Below are 17165 nucleotides of genomic sequence, written 5' to 3'. Positions count from 1 at the left end.
TGTATGAGGTATATATGAGGTATGAGGTATATATGAGATATATATGAGTTATATTTTAGGTATATATGAGGTTTGAGGTATATAGAGGTATATATGAGGTATGAGGTATATATGAGGTATATATCCATACAAAATAAGAATTGTCTGCTATATGATAGTCAGGATATAAATAATCCTTCATTACACCAGACAAAGCGCCACCTGCTGGGCATAAGTCTACAGTGCACTACTGCTGCAGTTATATATGAGGTATATATGAGGTTTGAGGTATATATATGTTATATTTGAGGTATATATGAGGTGTGAGGTATATATAAGATATATATGAGTTATATTTGAGGTATATATGAGGTATGAGGTATATATGAGATATATATGAGTTATATTTTAGGTATATATGAGGTATGAGGTATATATGAGGTATATATGAGTTATATTTTAGGTATATATGAGGTATGAGGTATATATGAGGTATATATGCATACAAAATAAGAATTGTCTGCTATATGATAGTCAGGATATAAATAATCCTTCATTACACCAGACCCAACGCCACCTGCTGGACATAAGTCTACAGTGCACTACTGCTGCAGTTATATGTGAGGTATATATGAGGTATGTATGAGGTATGAGGTGTATATGAGGTATGAGGTATATATCCAGACAAAATAAGAATTGTCTGCTATATGATAGTCAGGATATAAATAATCCTTCATTACACCAGACCCAGCGCCACCTGCTGGGCATAGGTCTGCACTACTGCTGCAGTATAACTAAAAAGTCGAACTCGGAATTCCCGACTTCCGACTCGCGAAATCCGTCACCGGGGTCAGAGAGTGACGTCACACCAAGATGGCGGCTCCCAGCGGGAGCAGTAAACACAGCAGCACGTCTTACCTTTACACTGTAAATACACCAACACACAGCTAGCAGGGGAGATCACATGTAAACTCAGTGCTGTGTGTGTGTGTGTAAAGGCGATATAACGCTATATACAGTGTGGGGAGTGTTATATACACTACTGCACATCACACACAGCTCCTCACTACAGCCCTGTGACGTCACAGTTCCCACTCCGACACGAACACAGCATGTTCAGCAGCGAGGCGGCGTCACCAGCACGTGGAGGCACGGAGCCCTGCGTCACCCCGTAGCCCCGCCCCTCACGTCCCTGCGTGTGTGTGTGTGTGTGTGTGTGTGTGCGCGCGCACGCTCTCCTGCTAGCGCCCCGACGACAACCGATTTCCTTTCTCTTGTCTGTCCCCGAAACTTTCAGCGTCCGGTTACACGACACAGTCGCTCGCGACACTCGGGATGTCTTCTTCCGCCAGCACCGACACGTCCGAGCAGGACTCCCCGAGCCCCAGTGACGAGCACAGCGGCCCGGCTAAGCCCGAGGGCCTGCGCGCTCCGGACCACGAACCGGAACAGTGCGTTCACATGGACGACCAGGGCGAGCTCCAGTCCGGGGAGAACGCGTGTAACGGGCTGGAGGACAAGCGCATGGACACGCAGTCCGCACACAAAGGCGTCGGGAACACGCAGAGCTCCACACACGTGACGGGGGAGCTGAGACAAGAACAAAGGGAGGACGAGAACGTGTCCTCACCGCTACACTGCGCCGGCACCAAGACTGAACACAAACCGGGCCACGAAATCAAGCGCAGGCCCAGTGTGGAGATCTCCTCCTCTGATGGGGAACCGCTCAGTCGCATTGACTCTGAGGACAGGTACACTTTACACACTCATTATACACACTGTACACTTTACACACTCATTATACACACTGTACACTTTACACACTCATTATACACACTGTACACTTTACACACTCATTATACACACTGTACACTTTACACACTCATTATACACACTGTACACTTTACACACTCATTATACACACTGTACACTTTACACACTCATTATACACACTGTACACTTTACACACTCATTATACACATTCATTATACACACTGTACACTTTACACACTCATTATACACACTGTACACTTTACACACTCATTATACACACTGTACACTTTACACACTCATTATACACACTGTACACTTTACACACTCATTATACACACTGTACACTTTACACACTCATTATACACACTGTACACTTTACACACTCATTATACACACTGTACACTTTACACACTCATTATACACACTGTACACTTTACACACTCATTATACACACTGTACACTTTACACACTCATTATACACACTGTACACTTTACACACTCATTATACACACTGTACACTTTACACACTCATTATACACACTGTACACTTTACACACTCATTATACACACTGTACACTTTACACACTCATTATACACACTGTACACTTTACACACTCATTATACACACTGTACACTTTACACACTCATTATACACACTGTACACTTTACACACTCATTATACACACTGTACACTTTACACACTCATTATACACATTCATTATACACACTGTACACTTTACACACTCATTATACACACTGTACACTTTACACACTCATTATACACACTGTACACTTTACACACTCATTATACACATTCATTATACACACTGTACACTTTACACACTCATTATACACACTGTACACTTTACACACTCATTATACACACTGTACACTTTACACACTCATTATACACACTACACTTTACACACTCATTATACACACTGTACACTTTACACACTCATTATACACACTCATTATACACACTACACTTTACACACTCATTATACACACTACACTTTACACACTCATTATACACACTGTACACTTTACACACTCATTATACACACTCATTATACACACTGTACACTTTACACACTCATTATACACACTACACTTTACACACTCATTATACACACTGTACACTTTACACACTCATTATACACACTGTACATTTTACACACTCATTATACACACTGTACACTTTACACACTCATTATACACACTTTACACACTCATTATACACACTTTACACACTCATTATACACACTGTACACTTTACACACTCATTATACACACTGTACACTTTACACACTCATTATACACACTGTACACTTTACACACTCATTATACACACAGTACACTTTACACACTCATTATACTCACTGTACACTTTACACACTCATTATACACACTGTACACTTTACACACTCATTATACACACTGTACACTTTACACACTCATTATACACACTGTACACTTTACACACTCATTATACACACTACACTTTACACACTCATTATACACACTGTACACTTTACACACTCATTATACACACTGTACACTTTACACACTCATTATACACACTGTACACTTTACACACTCATTATACACACTGTACACTTTACACACTCATTATACACATTCATTATACACACTGTACACTTTACACACTCATTATACACACTGTACACTTTACACACTCATTATACACACTCATTATACACACTACACTTTACACACTCATTATACACACTGTACACTTTACACACTCATTATACACACTCATTATACAGACTGTACACTTTACACACTCATTATACACACTGTACACTTTACACACTCATTATACACACTGTACACTTTACACACTCATTATACACACTGTACACTTTACACACTCATTATACACACTGTACACTTTACACACTCATTATACACACTTTACACACTCATTATACACACTGTACACTTTACACACTCATTATACACACTGTACACTTTACACACTCATTATACACACTGTACACTTTACACACTCATTATACACACTGTACACTTTACACACTCATTATACACACTGTACACTTTACACACTCATTATACACACTGTACACTTTACACACTCATTATACTCACTGTACACTTTACACACTCATTATACACACTGTACACTTTACACACTCATTATACACACTGTACACTTTACACACTCATTATACACACTGTACACTTTACACACTCATTATACACACTGTACACTTTACACACTCATTATACACACTGTACACTTTACACACTCATTATACACATTCATTATACACACTGTACACTTTACACACTCATTATACACACTGTACACTTTACACACTCATTATACACACTGTACACTTTACACACTCATTATACACACTGTACACTTTACACACTCATTATACACACTCATTATACACACTGTACACTTTACACACTCATTATACACACTGTACACTTTACACACTCATTATACACACTGTACACTTTACACACTCATTATACACACTGTACACTTTACACACTCATTATACACACTGTACACTTTACACACTCATTATACACACTGTACACTTTACACACTCATTATACACACTGTACACTTTACACACTCATTATACACACTGTACACTTTACACACTCATTATACACACTGTACACTTTACACACTCATTATACACACTGTACACTTTACACACTCATTATACACACTGTACACTTTACACACTCATTATACACACTGTACACTTTACACACTCATTATACACACTGTACACTTTACACACTCATTATACACACTGTACTACACTCATTACACACTGTCACTTTCACACTCATTACACACTGTACACTTACACACTCATTATACACACTGTACACTTTACACACTCATTATACACACTGTACACTTTACACACTCATTATACACACTGTACACTTTACACACTCATTATACACATTCATTATACACACTGTACACTTTACACACTCATTATACACACTGTACACTTTACACACTCATTATACACACTGTACACTTTACACACTCATTATACACACTCATTATACACACTACACTTTACACACTCATTATACACACTGTACACTTTACACACTCATTATACACACTCATTATACACACTGTACACTTTACACACTCATTATACACACTGTACACTTTACACACTCATTATACACACTGTACACTTTACACACTCATTATACACACTGTACACTTTACACACTCATTATACACACTTTACACACTCATTATACACACTGTACACTTTACACACTCATTATACACACTGTACACTTTACACACTCATTATACACACTGTACACTTTACACACTCATTATACACACTGTACACTTTACACACTCATTATACACACTGTACACTTTACACACTCATTATACACACAGTACACTTTACACACTCATTATACTCACTGTACACTTTACACACTCATTATACACACTGTACACTTTACACACTCATTATACACACTGTACACTTTACACACTCATTATACACACTGTACACTTTACACACTCATTATACACACTGTACACTTTACACACTCATTATACACACTGTACACTTTACACACTCATTATACACACTGTACACTTTACACACTCATTATACACATTCATTATACACACTGTACACTTTACACACTCATTATACACACTGTACACTTTACACACTCATTATACACATTCATTATACACACTGTACACTTTACACACTCATTATACACACTGTACACTTTACACACTCATTATACACACTGTACACTTTACACACTCATTATACACACTACACTTTACACACTCATTATACACACTGTACACTTTACACACTCATTATACACACTCATTATACACACTGTACACTTTACACACTCATTATACACACTGTACACTTTACACACTCATTATACACACTGTACACTTTACACACTCATTATACACACTGTACACTTTACACACTCATTATACACACTGTACACTTTACACACTCATTATACACACTTTACACACTCATTATACACACTGTACACTTTACACACTCATTATACACACTGTACACTTTACACACTCATTATACACACTGTACACTTTACACACTCATTATACACACTGTACACTTTACACACTCATTATACACACTGTACACTTTACACACTCATTATACACACTGTACACTTTACACACTCATTATACACACAGTACACTTTACACACTCATTATACTCACTGTACACTTTACACACTCATTATACACACTGTACACTTTACACACTCATTATACACACTGTACACTTTACACACTCATTATACACACTGTACACTTTACACACTCATTATACACACTGTACACTTTACACACTCATTATACACACTGTACACTTTACACACTCATTATACACACTGTACACTTTACACACTCATTATACACATTCATTATACACACTGTACACTTTACACACTCATTATACACACTGTACACTTTACACACTCATTATACACACTGTACACTTAACACACTCATTATACACATTCATTATACACACTGTACACTTTACACACTCATTATACACACTGTACACTTTACACACTCATTATACACACTGTACACTTTACACACTCATTATACACACTGTACACTTTACACACTCATTATACACACTGTACACTTTACACACTCATTATACACACTGTACACTTTACACACTCATTATACACACTGTACACTTTACACACTCATTATACACACTACACTTTACACACTCATTATACACACTGTACACTTTACACACTCATTATACACACTCATTATACACACTACACTTTACACACTCATTATACACACTACACTTTACACACTCATTATACACACTGTACACTTTACACACTCATTATACACACTCATTATACACATTCATTATACACACTGTACACTTTACACACTCATTATACACACTGTACACTTTACACACTCATTATACACACTGTACACTTTACACACTCATTATACACATTCATTATACACACTGTACACTTTACACACTCATTATACACACTGTACACTTTACACACTCATTATACACACTGTACACTTTACACACTCATTATACACACTGTACACTTTACACACTCATTATACACACTGTACACTTTACACACTCATTATACACACTGTACACTTTACACACTCATTATACACACTGTACACTTTACACACTCATTATACACACTACACTTTACACACTCATTATACACACTGTACACTTTACACACTCATTATACACACTCATTATACACACTACACTTTACACACTCATTATACACACTACACTTTACACACTCATTATACACACTGTACACTTTACACACTCATTATACACACTCATTATACACACTGTACACTTTACACACTCATTATACACACTGTACACTTTACACACTCATTATACACACTGTACACTTTACACACTCATTATACACACTGTACACTTTACACACTCATTATACACACTGTACACTTTACACACTCATTATACACACTGTACACTTTACACACTCATTATACACACTGTACACTTTACACACTCATTATACACACTGTACACTTTACACACTCATTATACACACTGTACACTTTACACACTCATTATACACACTGTACACTTTACACACTCATTATACACACTGTACACTTTACACACTCATTATACACACTACACTTTACACACTCATTATACACACTGTACACTTTACACACTCATTATACACACTGTACACTTTACACACTCATTATACACACTCATTATACACACTGTACACTTTACACACTCATTATACACACTGTACACTTTACACACTCATTATACACACTCATTATACACACTGTACACTTTACACACTCATTATACACACTGTACACTTTACACACTCATTATACACACTCATTATACACATTCATTATACACACTGTACACTTTACACACTCATTATACACACTGTACACTTTACACACTCATTATACACACTGTACACTTTACACACTCATTATACACACTCATTATACACACTACACTTTACACACTCATTATACACACTCATTATACACACTGTACACTTTACACACTCATTATACACACTACACTTTACACACTCATTATACACACTACACTTTACACACTCATTATACACACTGTACACTTTACACACTCATTATACACACTGTACACTTTACACACTCGTTATACACACTGTACACTTTACACACTCATTATACACACTGTACACTTTACACACTCATTATACACACTCATTATACACACTGTACACTTTACACACTCATTATACACACTTTACACACTCATTATACACACTCATTATACACATTCATTATACACACTGTACACTTTACACACTCATTATACACACTGTACACTTTACACACTCATTATACACACTCATTATACACACTGTACACTTTACACACTCATTATACACACACACTGTAAACACTCACTATACACACTTTACACACACTGTACACTCACTTTACACACTCATTATACACACACACTGTAAACACTCACTATTCACACTTCACACACTGTACACTCAATTTACACACACTGTACACTCACTTTACACACACTGTAAACACTCACTATACACACTGTACACACACTGTATACACACTGTACACTCACTTTACACACACTGTACACTTTACACACTCATTTTACACACACACACTGTAAACACTCACTATACACACACTGTACACTTTACACACACTGTACACTCACTTTACACACTCACTATACACACTGTACACATTTTACGCACACTGTACACACTCACTGGCCCTTCAGCACGAGTTCACCAGGAAAGCTAGCAGTGACCTCACACTGTCCCTTTACCAGGATGTCCGTGTAAAACCCCATGAAACACCATCATCGCACACCACCTGCTTGCACTCACTGTACACACTCTTTACACTCACTTTACACTCTTTACACTTGCTGTACACTCACTGTCCCACTCTTTACACTCACTGTCCCACTCTTTACACTCACTGTACACTCACTTTACACTCACTGTACACTCACTGTCCCACTCTTTACACTCACTGTCCCACTCTTTACACTCACTGTCCCACTCTTTACACTCACTGTACACTCACTTTACACTCACTGTACACACTCTTTACACTCACTGTACACACTCTTTACACTCACTGTACACACTCTTTACACTCACTGTACACACTCTTTACACTCACTGTCCCACTCTTTACACTCACTGTACACACTCTTTACACTCACTGTCCCACTCTTTACACTCACTGTCCCACTCTTTACACTCACTGTACACACTCTTTACACTCACTGTACACACTCTTTACACTCACTGTACACACTCTTTACACTCACTGTCCCACTCTTTACACTCACTGTACACACTCTTTACACTCACTGTACACACTCTTTACACTCACTGTACACACTCTTTACACTCACTGTACACACTCTTTACACTCACTGTCCCACTCTTTACACTCACTGTCCCACTCTTTACACTCACTGTCCCACTCTTTACACTCACTGTACACACTCTTTACACTCACTGTACACTCACTTTACACACTCTTTACACTCACTTTACACTCTTTACACTTGCTGTACACTCACTGTCCCACTCTTTACACTCACTGTCCCACTCTTTACACTCACTGTACACTCACTGTACACTCACTTTACACTCACTGTACACTCACTTTACACTCACTGTACACTCACTTTACACTCTTTACACTCACTGTCCCACTCTTTACACTCACTGTACACACTCTTTACACTCACTGTACACACTCTTTACACTCACTGTACACACTCTTTACACTCACTGTACACACTCTTTACACTCACTGTACACACTCTTTACACTCACTGTCCCACTCTTTACACTCACTGTACACACTCTTTACACTCACTGTCCCACTCTTTACACTCACTGTCCCACTCTTTACACTCACTGTACACACTCTTTACACTCACTGTACACACTCTTTACACTCACTGTACACACTCTTTACACTCACTGTCCCACTCTTTACACTCACTGTACACACTCTTTACACTCACTGTACACACTCTTTACACTCACTGTACACACTCTTTACACTCACTGTCCCACTCTTTACACTCACTGTACACACTCTTTACACTCACTGTACACACTCTTTACACTCACTGTACACACTCTTTACACTCACTGTACACACTCTTTACACTCACTGTCCCACTCTTTACACTCACTGTCCCACTCTTTACACTCACTGTCCCACTCTTTACACTCACTGTACACACTCTTTACACACTCTTTACACTCACTTTACACACTCTTTACACTCACTGTACACTCACTTTACACTCACTGTACACTCACTTTACACACTTTTTACACACTTTACAGATACTGTACACACTCACTGGCCCTTCAGCACGAGTTCACCAGGAAAGCTAGCAGTGACCTCACAATGTCCCTTTACCAGGATGTCCGTGTACAACCCCATGAAACACCATCATCGCACACCACCTGTGTATTTACAGCACTCTCTCTCACACACACACCCCCCACACCCTGTTTTCTTTGACACATTTCTTTTTGACCTTTCTGTAAGATATATCTCCAGGAGCTATAAAGCAGCAGCACTACAGACATCACTGTGTTTGTGAAACTTAAAGGTATAAGGCAGATTCCAGCAGCACTAAGCTGACCTCTAAATCACAGCGAAACAGATTAAACAGCATGATTACAAACTGGACTGTGACCTGAGGCACAAGTTGTATAGAATGTCTCTGTATACAGATTTCTGTCACTAGAGCTACAAATGTCTTTTAGAGGTTCTAGTGTCCTGCACAGAGCCCTGACTCTGAGCACCTTTGGGATGAACCGGATTACTCTCAACATCAGTGTGTTATCTCACTAATGAACACAGATCCCCTCAGCAACAATCTAAGGTCTAATGGAAAAACGTATAGAAGAGTGGAGCATCTTCATGGCTGTGATGGACAGGGTGTGCACAAACTTTTGCCCTAAAGAAAATTTTTGTTCATTTTCTCCAGTCTAACCGCAGGCTAATTCCAAATTGGATCATATCATTTAGCTCCACCCACTTTTGAGATTGTTTGCATACCATGCAAAAACCTCCTTCTGGTAATTATACCTAGGAGTTTCTGTCAGTCTTGAAGAGGCTGGTGTCAGAGGACAGTTTCTCAGGAACTAGACATCTCACTGAGCTAAAACGTGACACGTTAGTTATTCTTGCATCTTCACTTAAAATTTCCATGAGAAGGAAAACTTGCTTCCTGTGATGTTTCCTCTGTCTTCAGAAACGTGGCGTAAGATGAACCTGTGTTTAATAACGGTGAAGAGAATTATGCTGATTTCTGTAGAGAAGATGGCTGACAACAGAGCATACAGACGTGTGGAAATCTTCACTTTAGTTTGTCCTCTAGCTAGCATACTAGCATCCTAGCACATTTCACACCCCATGTCCTCTCCTGATTCAACATCAAGGTAAAGTGGGAGTGTGATTATTGTGAAATATTAAATACAAGTCAGGTGATGTGAGGTTCTTTTTTGGAGCGATATGATTGGCTGTTATCATTCCACAATTACATAAACACCAATTCTAGATACAACAGAAAAATGTATAGCTTTTTATCAAAACCCAATGAGAAGCAGTTGTATCGTAATGCAGTGGTCACTATGTTACCACTTACTACACTGATGCTAATAGAATGACTCCTCTGTCTCATATAGTAGCAGTAGTTGAGTTCATAACTGTCCCACTACTAAGTCTGGGGTTCCTCTCTGTTTAAACAGAGTGAATGAAAGTTGGACACAGAGGCACAGCCTGCCCTAAAGCCCCATTCACCCTTTCTCACAGCTCCATTGTTATTTGTTAGCCGTTGCTTTGTCTAACAGAGGGGTGAGTAAGATTCACACTGGTGCTGCCCCCACCCCCCACGACTGTTGCTAACACACCAGAAGGGACTATCTTCATCTGCAGAGCTGTTAGCCCTGCCTTTTCCCTGAGCCACCTTTTAATCCCATTAGACTATACTCGTACTGCCAGTGCACTGATCTCCTAGAGCTGCAGGACCAGCACCTCTCTGCAGGGATTAGCTTCTCTGGAGCTCGAGGCCTTCCACACCAAACCTGCTGCATTTCTGCCTGAAGTCATTGCCCCCATTATAAACTTTGCAGCATTCTACAAGGATCAACCATCAGCACCGTCTTGTTAGTGTTTGCTCTGCTCTTATAGTGTTCTGTCCCCTCATCAGGGACTAGTGGGTTATGTGTTTGGGTGCTGCTCCTATTTCCAGGCAATGAGTTTTCAACTCAACATCAGTCCTCTTCATGGCCTAATGTCTACATTGACCTGCCATGGGCATTGCGTGGGGTGTGTCATCCAGGAGATCTGCCCCAAAGCTACCTGGGCATCATTTACACCAAAATTGGCCCCAACCCATGGACGTGTGAGTACAGGAGTTTGTGTCTGTCTAATGACCTTGTGGATACGAGTGCTAATGCTGAGCGTTGCCGCGGTTCTCTGAATGCCAGGGCAGTGTTGCCCATCATTCAGAGGAAAATTGACCCTCATTTTTTCTTGCCAAACAGTAAAGTAGTGGAAAATTAGCACACCTGCTGCGAAAGATTGGTCAGAAAAATCAAGAGATTAAGATTTAGACATGTTGCTGAGTCGTACCTGAGCTACAGCTGTATGACCGGGATGAACAGCTCGTGTAAACACGTCTGTACCATAAAAAATAAATGGGAATTGCTCACATGATGGTGTGTTTGTGTTTCAGTATCAGCAGCACCCTGATGGACATGGAGAGCACAGCATCCAGTGGACGCTCCACACCAGCCATGATGAACGGCCACGGAGGGGCAGCTTCAGCATCTACCAAAGGTTCCTCCTCCTACCCCTGCTGCTGGGATCAGTGTCCTCTACTGTTCACCAGCAGCCCGGACCTGGCCGAACACATACGCTCGGTCCACGTGGATGGTCAGCGTGGAGGGGTCAGTCGACCAGCCACTATTAGGGACAGTCAGACCATGTCTTTTAAACTAGTCTGTTCCGTTTGCTGTCTCCATGCTGAGTTTGTGTGTGTGTGTGTGTGTGTGTGTGTGTGTGTGTGTGTGTGTGTGTGTGTGTTTCTCTCTCTGCACTAGGTGTTTGTGTGTCTGTGGAAGGGCTGTAAGGTGTACAACACGCCTTCCACTAGCCAGAGCTGGCTCCAGAGACACATGTTGTCCCACAGTGGAGATAAACCTTTTAAGGTATGATTCATTCACACTGCCTAGCTTTGTGACACCTACAAGGACACAACTACTTGAACACACTAAGAGAGTTCACTCTTTTCAAATCCCTTTGCCTGGATTCACTCCATGGACTCCTGTGTTTTCAGTGTGTTGTGGGCGGCTGCAACGCCACCTTCGCCTCTCAGGGAGGACTGGCACGTCATGTTCCCACCCACTTCAGCTCCCAGAACTCATCCAAGCTTTCGAGCCAGGCCAAGCTAAAGGAAGAGTCACCTTCCAAAGCGGGCATCAGCAAACGCAGGAAGCTGAAGAACAAAAGCAGGAGGTCATTACGTATGTATCAGTGCCTCAGTGGTGATTGGGATTGTGATGATGATGATGATGTATTTTAAATGCCTCTTGTATTAAACTCAAACTGCCTGTTTCAGCTCGGCCGCATGACTTCTTTGACGCACAAACCATGGACGCCATCCGACACCGTGCCATCTGTCTAAATCTGGCAACCCACATTGAGAGCCAGGGCAAGGGCCACAGTGTGGTGTTTCACAGCACGGTGAGTGTGCAGTGTGTGTGTGTGTGTGAGCCGTGCAGCACGCTACAGATCAGAACATGTTCGTGTTTTGTCTGTTTATCCCACAGGATGATCAGGTTCTTCCAGAAATAGCCACATCTCAAAAAACCCCATAATTCTTTGTGTTTGTATTAACAGGTGATTGCGAGACGGAAAGAGGATTCAGGGAAGGTGAAAGTGCTGCTCCACTGGACCCCAGAGGACATGTGAGTACAGTTCAGTGTAGAAGTTCACTGCTTCATGAAGGTACAGATGTTCTGAAAGTTTCAGTCAGTCAAGACCGTCTGTGTTTGTGTGTCAGACTGCCGGACGCGTGGGTGAGCGAGAGCGACCGACCGCAGATGAAAACCAAAGTGGTTCATCTGTCACAGCTTCCTCAGGATACAGCCGTGTTGCTGGACCCCAACATCTACAGGTGATCATTTGCTCCAGACCTGTGGGGTTAGATGCTTCTCGGTGGCACCGTGACCCAGAAAAGATTAAACGTGTCTTGTCTCTCCTGCTGACGTTGATCTTGTGTGTTTTCAGGATGTTCTTCTAGGAGCTGGGGCATATCGTGGCCTGCTGATGTCTCCAAACTCAAGTGGACTTGTGGCTCTGTAGACGCAGGACTTTACATTCTGATTACTGTTTTTTTTTTTAAATGCTCCAATTTTAATCGCGTTTTCGATCTATGAAGAGGAAGAACTTGCACAACATCGGACTCTGACTGGTGCTAGACTTTGAAACGCATCTTTTTTATTTTTTTTTATTTCTCTATACCACTATAAAGTTCCAGTTGGCTCCCTCTCCCTTGGTCCACAGCTTTCCTCACTAGCTTTATTAGAAACCCTATTAGATGTATTTGTTGAGAAAGTGCCCATGTAAATACGCCTGGAGATTTGTAATATATTTTTGTACTGAAGAATTTTACTGTACTGTAGATACCTGTAATATTCCACAGCCTTCAGTAAATATTACTGCACAGAGATAGAACCAGGATAGGTCTTTTGCTCAGAATCCACCGACAGTTCCAGCAGGTTTTTAGTCAAGCACTAGATGTAGTGACCCCTTTCTCACTGCGATGTTTGTCGAGTACACACTGCTCTAGTGGGCTTGACAGTAGACCAGAACGATGTTCATGTTAACCTGTGCACTCTTTGACAGAGACCTTACTCGAGTTAGATATGAGCCAAGGACCCTAAAGTCATCTCAAAGAAATGGTGCTACAGTAAACACTAGCATTTTAGACTTGTATAGAGGAGATTTTTTTTGTTTTTTTGATGAATGGTTGTGCTCCGGATTCTGCGGAGTCACTCAAGCCAATGTACTGCTGGATCCTAAATCTGTCTTTGTAGTAAAAAACTGAAAACAGTGCTAAACCTGGTGTGGAATTATTGCTGTGTTTGTCTTCACACAAGACATCTCCTGCCTCACTTTCATAACACACTGAATAATCTACTTTATACTTCTCTTCAGCTAGGATTCTGTACAGGATCTGCGCCTACGGTGCATACACGTTTCACCACTAGAGGGCGCTGACGCGTCACTTCACATTTGTGAAGCCTTCCTCTGGCCACAAAGTGGAAAACTCCAAATCAGCAATTCTATAGACTCGATAGAAATGAACTAGTAAAATGCCTGTTACTATAGAGTCACTGTTTAATAATCCTGCTGCATAACACAGAAATAGCTAAATGCTTTTCCATTAAAAAGATTATGACTTATTAATGCCAACAGACACGGTTTCAAAATAAAAGTCCATTTAGTGAATGTAGTATGTAAGCTTATTAATGTATATTTTTAGGAATGGATCGATGGAGAAAAAGATGAAACTCTTTTTTTTTTTTTTGTAACTTCACATTGGACAGAAATGTAGCCAGGTCTGGTTTAATACATGTTTTAATGCTTATTTACTGATGGATGTGGATATGATATGCTAATGTCACTACACCAAATTACCCATTCATCCCGTTCATGCTAGCAGCTTTATTTTCTTAAATTAACAGTAAAGACAATGCTGATGCGTGAATTAGAACAGCCAGGAAAATCATGCAAATAGGTTTTCATGTCCATTGTCATGGTCTCCTTTATAAAACCACTGGTTATCGATCCCCACTGCAGCCACTGGTTTAGCAGAGAACTCTGTTTTATAACGTTACTGCAGATGTATCCAGTAGATCCATCCAGCCTTTTGTGTGTAAATGCAAATTCAGGTTTGTCCTGTTTTGATATTTGATGGAGACCTAAACAGAATTGTGACGTGACACAACAGCTAAGTAGCTAAGTATGGTGACCCATACACAGCAATGAACACACACACCATGAACACACACCCGGAGCAGTGGGCAGCCATTTATTCTGCGGCGCCCGGGGAGCAGTTGGGGGGGTTCGGTGCCTTGCTCAAGGGCACCTCAGTCGTGGCCGGCCCGAGACTCGAACCCACAACCTTAGGGTTAGGAGTCAAACTCTAACCATTAGGCCCCAATAATAGCTGCGTTCAATTCCTGTGTCGAAGGAAGTGATTCTAATACCCATCATCTGAGCTGAACTGTCAAACCAGTCAAAGTTTTTTCATGGCTCATTCTCTTCACTCTTTATCCGCAACGCTCTGGTTCCTAAAGTAACACCCACTAAACTGTTATTTCTGAACACGTTCCCCACAGCATAGACATCCAATTATCTGTCTGGCCTCAATACTCACTGCCCTGGAGGTTTAAATCTTTCTCTATTTGATTTCTTCCTCCACTGACCCTGACCTTATTGCTGCTATTGATAATCAGACAGCTGCCTAGCCATCACTATAGGAAGAGCATAAAGGAGAAATAAGCTCTCACCAATGAAAATGCCAGGAGAGGAGACACTTAATATCGCTACTCTTAATATCCCTGAATGTGTGCACTAATCCCATCCCCCAATCTGCTCCAGCGCTGTCGTGATCTGCAAGCTGAGTTTGACCTCATTACAACTGAAGCCTAGCGCTCTTACATGTCCTGCCATGAACATGGAGATGCTCACAGATGATTCCTACATACGCGTCAGGTGACTTCCTGTTGTATCCCATTCCATCAAATCCACTTTCCCAAATCTTTTCACTTCACTTCAGTCACTGGATTCTGCAGACAACTATCACAGTAGACATCAATAACACTCCTGATATGGGCACATTGTAAAGAAATTCCTGAACATTGTAAAGTACATTATTTACATTTTAAATCCTCTTTCCATTCTGTTGTATTTTAACAAGGCAGAAAGGATAGTAGGTATCCACATGTGGGCAGTGTGTCTCATCCATGGACAGACTATTAGTCTATGGACAGTGTCTCATATCTATGAACAGTGTCTCTCATCTATGGACAGTGTCTCTACTCTATGGACAGTGTTTCTCATTTATGAACAGTGTCTCTCCTCTATAAACAGTGTATCTCCTATGTGAACACTGTCTCTCCTCTATAGACAGTGTCTC

The 17165-nt window shown here is 40.5% G+C and overlaps 1 protein-coding gene across 2 annotated transcripts; it reads left to right on the top strand.

Annotated features, from left to right (window-relative positions):
• Positions 1-1179: 1179 nt before the first annotated feature.
• aebp2 (AE binding protein 2) lies at positions 1180-15074 on the top strand. Of its 2 annotated transcripts, XM_060889418.1 has the most exons (8): positions 1180-1730; positions 12693-12906; positions 13060-13167; positions 13296-13482; positions 13578-13702; positions 13859-13926; positions 14022-14135; positions 14249-15074. In XM_060889418.1, the coding sequence occupies exons 1-8, from the start codon at positions 1315-1317 to the stop codon at positions 14259-14261; spliced, it is 1245 nt and encodes a 414-aa protein (XP_060745401.1). In that variant the 5' UTR covers positions 1180-1314; the 3' UTR covers positions 14262-15074. The 2 variants fall into 2 exon arrangements, with proteins under 2 accessions (XP_060745401.1, XP_060745402.1); XM_060889419.1 differs by lacking the exon at positions 14249-15074 and having other exon boundaries at positions 14022-14139.
• Positions 15075-17165: the final 2091 nt, after the last annotated feature.

This window comes from Tachysurus vachellii, chromosome 16 (genome assembly GCF_030014155.1).
Source record: "Tachysurus vachellii isolate PV-2020 chromosome 16, HZAU_Pvac_v1, whole genome shotgun sequence".
NCBI lineage: Eukaryota > Metazoa > Chordata > Actinopteri > Siluriformes > Bagridae > Tachysurus > Tachysurus vachellii.
This window is presented reverse-complemented; position numbering and strand designations above follow the sequence as displayed.